This window comes from Lacerta agilis, chromosome 6, assembly GCF_009819535.1.
Source record: "Lacerta agilis isolate rLacAgi1 chromosome 6, rLacAgi1.pri, whole genome shotgun sequence".
Classification (NCBI taxonomy): Eukaryota; Metazoa; Chordata; class Lepidosauria; order Squamata; family Lacertidae; genus Lacerta; species Lacerta agilis.
This window is the reverse complement of record NC_046317.1, coordinates 89,913,550-89,921,519: the sequence shown is the minus strand read 5'-3', so window position 1 is coordinate 89,921,519 and position 7,970 is coordinate 89,913,550. Positions and strand designations below refer to the sequence as shown.

Below are 7,970 nucleotides of genomic sequence, written 5' to 3'. Positions count from 1 at the left end.
CGACGGATTGCCTCCAGGGAAGGAGAGTTCATCACCTTCTGCAGGAGTCTGTTACGCTGTCAAACAGCTCTTTCCCTCAGAAAGGTCTTCTTGATGTTTAATCACACCTACCCAGCATGAAAGCAGCCCAGCATGACCTTGATCAGGCATAGGCAAACTGGCCTTCCAGATAGTATCTGAAGAAGTGTGCATGCACACGAAAGCTCATACCAAGAACAAACTCAGTTGGTCTCTAAGGTGCTACTGGAAAGAATTTTCTATTTTGTTTGGCCTTCCAGATGTTTGGGACTACAATTCCCACCATCCCTGACCAATGGTCCTGTTAGCTAGGGATGATGGGAATTGTAGTTCCAAACATCTGGAGGGCCGGAGTTTGCCTATGCCTGACCTATGAGGAACGGCTTAGGGAGCTGGGTATGTTTAGCCTGGAGAAGAGAAGGTTAAGGGGTGATATGATAGCCATGTTCAAATATATAAAAGGATGTCATATAGAGGAGGGTGAAAGGTTGTTTTCTGCTGCTCCAGAGAAGCGGATACGGGGCAATGGATTCAAACTACAAGAAAGAAGATTCCACCTAAACATTAGGAAGAACTTCCTGACAGTGAGAGCTGTTCGGCAGTGGAATTTGCTGCCCAGGAGTGTGGTGGAGTCTCCTTCTTTGGAGGTCTTTAAGCGGAGGCTTGACAGCCATCTGTCAGGAATGCTTTGATGGTGTTTCCTGCTTGGCAGGGGGTTGGACTGGATGGCCCTTGGGGTCTCTTCCAACTCTAGGATTCTATGACCTTGATCCTGTTCTAGCAGCCTACAGGTGAATCACAAGCCATGTAGGCTTTGTTTAAAGACAAGCACACAGCAGACACCCATTTGAGTAATCAAAATTAAGTGCCTACCTGCAGGGTTGGAGACGCTGTCCACTTCCAGATAAAACTCCTTGACTAGCAAAGCGACAGAAGAGGGCACAGACTATCAGGAACGGATCCTGAGCAAAACCCAGTGAAGTGAACCAAACTCATACAAGAACACAAACCTGCTCAAGCTTCTTTAAAATCGTTTTAAAAGAAGTTCCCAAGATCTTTGCAGCTTTTCTGAGATCTCAACACACAAATACAGTGTACTTAAGTAACACAGCATGTGCAATGTTGTCACTGAGAAAGCTGAAACATTCACATTTCATGGGTCTGGTTGCTTCCACTTAGTCAAAATAGCACAGAAATGACACTAATAAAATGCATAAAAGACCAAGTGGCTCCTATTTAAAGAGAGAAAGAAAACCATTTTAAATAAAGCAAACACCGGGGGGGCGGGGGAGGAAAATGAATACAAAATCAAGTTTAACCAAGAAGAGGGAAAGGCAACACGGAAAGTCAATTCGGGGTGAGTGGTACTTTCATAACTCCCTAATATTTTCGAGAATCATCTAGGTATAGATGCAACATCGCTGTGGAAGGACGTGTGGATCCAGAATTGGCCTCCACAGTCACTTACGGACTCATTGTTAATACCGTGTTTATGGAAGACAATCTTACTCAGCTACGAGTGATCGCCAAAGAAGAAGAAGATGCACCATGTATGAAGGTGCTGGTATTGCCTTGCGCCTTTGTCCCTATTCTATCACCACACCACATATGAACCAATAAAGACAGCAAACATGGAATTGGCAGTCTACATAACCAAAATTCCCAAGGTAGAGTGGAGAGAAGGAGGGGCCAGGAAGGTTCAAGAGAAAGTGAAAATTACTCCCCACCACCTCACTTCCATGGAAGGTTTCCTGCATTTGGGTTTAAGTACTAACAAGCCAAACTGAGTACGCAGGGAACCACTTTGCAGTTATGGCCAGCAAGGGTTTGTGTGTGTGTGTGTGTGAAATCCAACTGTCAAGTCAAGGTGGGAGGAAAATGGAATGTCTTAAATTCAGGAGTGTGCCCCCCAAACACTAGGACTCCTCAAATCCTGATGTCCTTGGTTCCATACAAGATGATGTCAATGAAAAGGGAGTCAAGAGAAACTCACATATCCAGCATTTTCTAGAACTGCTATTAATCCACTGGGATTCTGTCATTTGGACAGCCAAGGCCAAGGCTTCCATTGTGCATAGCTTGTTTTCTGCAGTGTTTAGAAAGGTGTTTATGAAAGTCCAATATTAAAACATTTGTCTTCCAATTGAAATAGAATGAGGCTTTACAACAAGCTCAAATGCAAGAACAGTCTTGGATTCTAGCCCCCGTCCTGCAATCTCCCTTGAGAATATTAAAGTATTTGGTTATTGGCCATGTTTCCCTGGCTAAATAAAAACAATTCTGTACCCTTGTCTAGCAGCAGAGCATTCCACATTCACTTAATAAAACGTCCCTTTGAGCTAGTTAAGCACTAAGAACATGGAGGAACTTCAGCAAGACAGCATGCCTAAAATACTCCAGTGAAAGTGGTGCTGCGAAATGGTGGGGAGTGACAACGGATGGAGAGGAAGAAAAGAAGTGCATAGAAAAATAAAACGACTGAATTCCCCTCTCAGTTCTCTTTATTAGCCTGAGATTTATCCAAGTAAAGGAGGCTGAAACATTAACACAGTGATATGACCCATTAATAAAGCACTGAAACAAGTGTCAATGAAATGGTGTGGTTTAAACCAGCAAAGCTGTTTAAAGGAAGCTGTTCATTAGTGCAAGACCAGATGGAAATTCTTGCATTAAACACTTCAGTGAAGGGTAAATATCTCCAGTGAAAGGCATTTTAACATTGAAAGGTTGTCACCACTGGGGTTTGTCTTCTTTGGATTCAGAAAAGCTGGCTTTGATGTTCTTCCAGAGGAGAAACATGCATGGTGGTAGGGTTTTGTTTTGGGACTGTTATTTTTTGCAAGCTCTGACCTCAGGCTGTGTACAGATGATAGCCCTGCAGAGAATCTGAAGCCATACTGTATAGGCCAGGGGTGGGCAACTCCTAAGAGACCGTGATCTACTCACAGTGTAGATCTACTGGCAGTGATCTACCCCCTTTCGGGGGGTTCAGGTCTAAGTTGTTGAGTTTCTTTTAGGAAGGAGGAAAGCCAATTTTTGGGAATGCAGGGCTTTTTTTAGGGGAGCCACAGTTGATCTACCACAGACGTCCAGTGATCTAACAGTAGATCCCGATCTACCTGGACATGCCTGGTTATAGGCTTAGCAATTGCTGTCCAGCTTTTTTAAAAAAAGTTTTCTATGAATATGTTTGCAGGTTTCTGTAGTGCTTCAAGCAGTGTATGTTTGAAGGCCAAAACAAGCACTAAGCAGCATGATTGGCAATTGCTGCCATAAGGCGTGTGACCTTCCTTAGCACCTAGTGCGATAGTGCCCATGACAAGGAACACTAGTGATCATCCGTGGAACAGTTCCGAAATCAATTTCAATGTGTTTTGTTGTTGTTGTTTTTTAAAAAATGTACATTAAATAATATGCTTATACACTCTCTTTACAAGAAAAAGGAAATATAAAAAAACAGGAAGTGGAATCTGCTCCCTGTCTTTCACAGCAATGGTCTGCTATTCAAGGTTTCATTTTGGAGTTAACTGATGAAAACAAGGTGCTGTTTCATTCTGATCTAGACGGTTCCATGCCCTTCATTGTCTTATATGGAGAAGTAGCTGCAATTGGAAGTAAATGTTAGGCATTAGTAAGATTTTGCCCCTCCAGTGAACTCCACTGCAGAGAAGACACTTCCATTGCTCTTTAGAAATGATCATCTGTACACAATCTCAGAAGCCTGTTGTCCTTGCTGCACAAAAAATAACAATAATAGCACCTTTTATATTCAATTTCCTTGCTCTGAAGGCTGCTTCCTGTGGCAGGTTTCAAGCACAATCGGTAGCACACACATTATTCTGCATAAAAATATGTTCCAAAGATAAAATGTACAGGCCAGTTTACTATTGAAAGGCTGCACCAGAAAAGCAGCGGTAGCCAGCCATGAAACATACAACTCGCCAGTTCTTAGGATCAAGACCCTAGACACTTCTCTGTGGGTGCTGCAGAGTAAAAGCCTGTAGCCACAACTGGAAAACAAGATGCAGAAGATCTGGTTGGGTGATTAAATACATAGTCGGCTTTTCTAGATTCAGGGACATAGATGCACCCACGACAAACGGTCTGGCACTACACTTGAAGCACAGAATCAGTGGCCAAAGAAGGAAGAACTTGGGTCATTTAGGTAGTTTGTGCCATTCTCTTGGGGCTGCCAAAGAAACCTGAAAGACTGAGGTGAGCATTGAAAAGGACGATTGCCCTTGTGCAGTTCCTCTTAATTTCAAATGAGACAGACACAAGGTGGCTTCTGGGTGCATTGTGCCACATTTCCTGTTTCCCACTCTGCTGTCCTTACTGGCACCCAGAGTTCTGCCACTGGTAGTGGACAATTTACCTTTCCACCTGGCAGAGCAATCCCTGATTCTTCTGAGGGAACTAGGACACAAATGTGTGGGATAGCAGGGATTGGTACACTTGCCGTGAAAAATTAATGTGTCCAAGACCTGACAAAAAATACCCCACATGGGTACGTCCTAACAGAGCTCGGCAGAACTTGGCAAAGAAGGTGGTACGCTGAATATTGCCATATGTCACTGAACAAGAGAGAAAGACAGCCACACCAGAAGAAAAGTGCATTTACAAGACTTGGCCACTAGGGGACACTTTTGCAGCAAATATTCCTGCATCATAGAGCATCACAAATCAAACCTCAGAGGAGGGTATCTTTATATTACATATGCCAATGGGCAACTGAATCCTTTGCTCAATTGACCTGAGGGCAAGTGTCCCAGTTCTATGAAGGCTACAGACCTGAAAGGCTATTGATCTCTCTGGCTTACTGAAAGAGTTGCATTATTAAAGGGGAAAGTTCTGAAATGCTCACACTGCTCTGTTTACCATGGGTAAGGTAAAAAAGAAAAGGAAAAAAAAGGTGAAGGACCCCTGGACGGTTAAGTTCAGTCAAAAGCGTATGGGGTTGCGGTGCTCATCTCGCTTTCAGGCCGAGGGAGCTGGCATTTGTCCACAGACAGCTTTCCAGGTTGTGTGGCCAGCATGACTAAACCGCTTCTGGCGCAACAGAACACAGTGATGGAAACCAGAGCACATGGAAACGCCGTTTACCTTCCCACCGGAGTGGTACCTATTTATCTACTTGCACTGGCGTGCTTTTGAACTGCTAGGTTGGCAGGAGCTGGGACCGAGCAACGGGAGCTCACCCCATCGCGGGGATTCGAACCACCGACCTTCCAATTGGCAAGCCCATGAGGCTCAGGGGTTTAGACCACAGCACCACCCACGTCCTGGACTTTACCATGGGTAAGCTTCTCGCAAATCCCTTGCTGCTGGAAGCAGAATTGTTTAAAAATGTTTTGGTAATTATTGTTTGAGAAGTAAGAGTCCTCCATATTTCAAGCTGACAGTAGAAGAACATTTGAGGGTGGAAGCTCCATGGCGCCTGTATACAATCTAGTTGGCTCTCACTGAAAGACAAGGACATGGTTCTAAGCATTTCAGGACCATGTGAAGGGCAACAGGTAAGAAAGTGGAAACGTTACGGGGAAATGTTTGCTGATACAGTGTCTGGAGGGAACAAATAAAGAGCTTGTTTGCTTGGGGGGGGGGGAAATCCTCCATACACAAGACATTTTGTACACAAGGACATTAGCAAGGCTACTTGAGCTTTCCCAACACAACCTTCCTCTTCCCTACCCCATCCCAAACAGATTGAGCAGAACAAAAATCCCTAAGAAATCCATGTGAAATCCTTGTCAGTATCCTCAGAGTTTTCATTCTCCTGTGGAGAGTCAATGTCATCTTTGTCATCTTCCAAAATCACGTCGTCTTGTGAAATTTCTATGTCATCTTTCCATTTTATGTCATCGTCACCCCCCATGTCTTCATCTCCTTCGGCTTTGAGGTCGTCAGGATCTTCCATATATGGGCCTTCCTCTGTGCCGTACAATTCATCTGGGGAGCCATCTCCTCCGCTGGCATCTAAGTGGCTGGCCATGCCTTGGCCAGAACAATCTGTGCAAATGCCATGGCGGCGGGAACCGTGCTTAATCCCCACGCTGGCTGCAGACATAAACACTCGGTTGCACACTTTGCAGACGTATTTTTTGTCTTTGCTGTGGACCTTGATAAGGGGAGTGGAGGGGGGGAGACAAAGTTAAGGCAGGTAGGTCAGCAAGTAAGAGACTTTATGGTGCAATGGCAGCTAGGTCACACTGCAACAAATAGTGAAGTTTTTTTGTTTTTCTTTTTAAAGCAGCTGTCTCTAATTTCTTCATTTTGTTCTAACGTGACTTTGTCTGCCAACCATCAGGAATAGATGCAGGAAACCTTGAAAGCATACAAGCAGAACATGCCACTGTGTTGCCTCTAAACAAGGCTATGAGTTTCAGAAGCTATATTTTAGTTACCCTTGCACAGATTAGGATGATCAGTCAATGCTCATTTTAGCACTGGAAGGTTCATAACAAAAATTCAAAATTGACAATCTCCTGTCTGTGTGCCCCTTTTTACTTATCAGTCACAGAACCCATACTACCAAAAGTGGCTAAAAAGATTTTATAATCTTGAAGAAGTACCATATCAATGTTTGTTTTGATCTAGGATTTAGTGTCTAGGGTTAAACTAGGGTAGATTATTTTAATTTAATTTAATTTTGTTTTGTTTTCAAATGTAATGGTTATTATCTGCCCTGAGCCTCATAAGGCAAGGCAATCTACAAATTAAATATAATAACATTTGAAATGACAAAAATAAAACACTGCAAGAAGTCCACATTTGTTCCTTGTGCGGGGTTCCTCCCCACCCCCGGTACCATGTAACAACAAACTACAGTTTATACTCCTTATAATTATAGTGATAAAAATGTACCTGAAATTCAATTAGCAAAATAAGATGTTTACGTTTTTTAAAAGAAGAACAGGCCAGAGAGAGAGAGAGAGAGAGAGAGAGAGAGACAGACAGACAGACAGACAGACAGACAGACAGACAGACTGGATGAAGCTCTGGGGCTACTGAGTGGCATATGACTAACTCCACCCCAAAGGATGCAAATCAAGGGGCATCTCAGGGAGCAACCAGTCCCACAACCAGATGGCTGGGCACTCATCCGAATGGACAAGCATTCATGGAAGGAAGGAGAAGGCAGTGGGGTTTTGGGTACTATGGCAACAGATAACAGAAGCCCCTTCAATATTGCTGCTTCAGCAGTGCAGGCTAGCTGCCCATCTTGTCTATAAATGCCGCCATTTGGCAAACTAAGATGCAGCATTTGCACCTGCCTTAGGCAGACAGTGGTGTATCAGCTGACTATATAACAAACTTTCCCCTCAAAGGGGAAAAGAAAGTCCTATCAGGAGGCAGCTGGGGGAAAGACAGGCTGTCTGCAGAAAGTACAGGCTGATGTACCTTTTGGACACCACACAGAAGGAAGCAGGTACAGTATTTCCCCTTCACAACCAAAAGCTTAGTTACTCAAGTACATGGCTTCTATCCTTCAATCCTCTTACCAAAAGGTGTAAAAAAATGTTTGAAGACCAGCTCTACCAAAGAGACAGTTCGGTCTGTATTTCTGATAATAAGAGAACCCAAATTTCACTTGGACTTCAGACAGCAAATTATGGAACCACTAACTTGACCAGAGCCCATATTAGCCAATGCCTTTCTAGAAGGTGGGGAAATCTGCTGAATGTTAAGGTGGCATTAGTGCAGCTGAGGATAATAGTACAATATCTTGTACCCAAATAATAGAAGTGGGTGGGTGAGTATGTTAACTGCTAGTCCTAACGCAGGAGATGTGCAGTTCAGCTGTGGGAGGGGCAGGAGCACACAGCATTGAACTAAATTAAGAGCAAGAATAAGGTCCACACAGAAATATATGAAGTCGCCTTCTTGTTTTTTAGGGTATGTGGATGCTCCGGAGCATGCAACCTCTTAAAAAGCATTTTGATTGCCAGCTG

At 43.8% G+C, this 7,970-nt stretch overlaps 1 protein-coding gene across 1 annotated transcript in view; it reads right to left on the bottom strand.

The window, feature by feature from the left end:
- Positions 1-5,317: 5,317 nt before the first annotated feature.
- Positions 5,318-7,970, bottom strand: part of ZBTB46 (zinc finger and BTB domain containing 46) — a 55,532-nt gene continuing 52,879 nt past the window's right edge. The window contains exon 6 of the mRNA XM_033153793.1: positions 5,318-6,136. Within this exon, the coding sequence (XP_033009684.1) occupies positions 5,744-6,136 (393 nt within the window). The 3' untranslated portion in view covers positions 5,318-5,743. The remainder of the gene's footprint in view (positions 6,137-7,970) is intronic.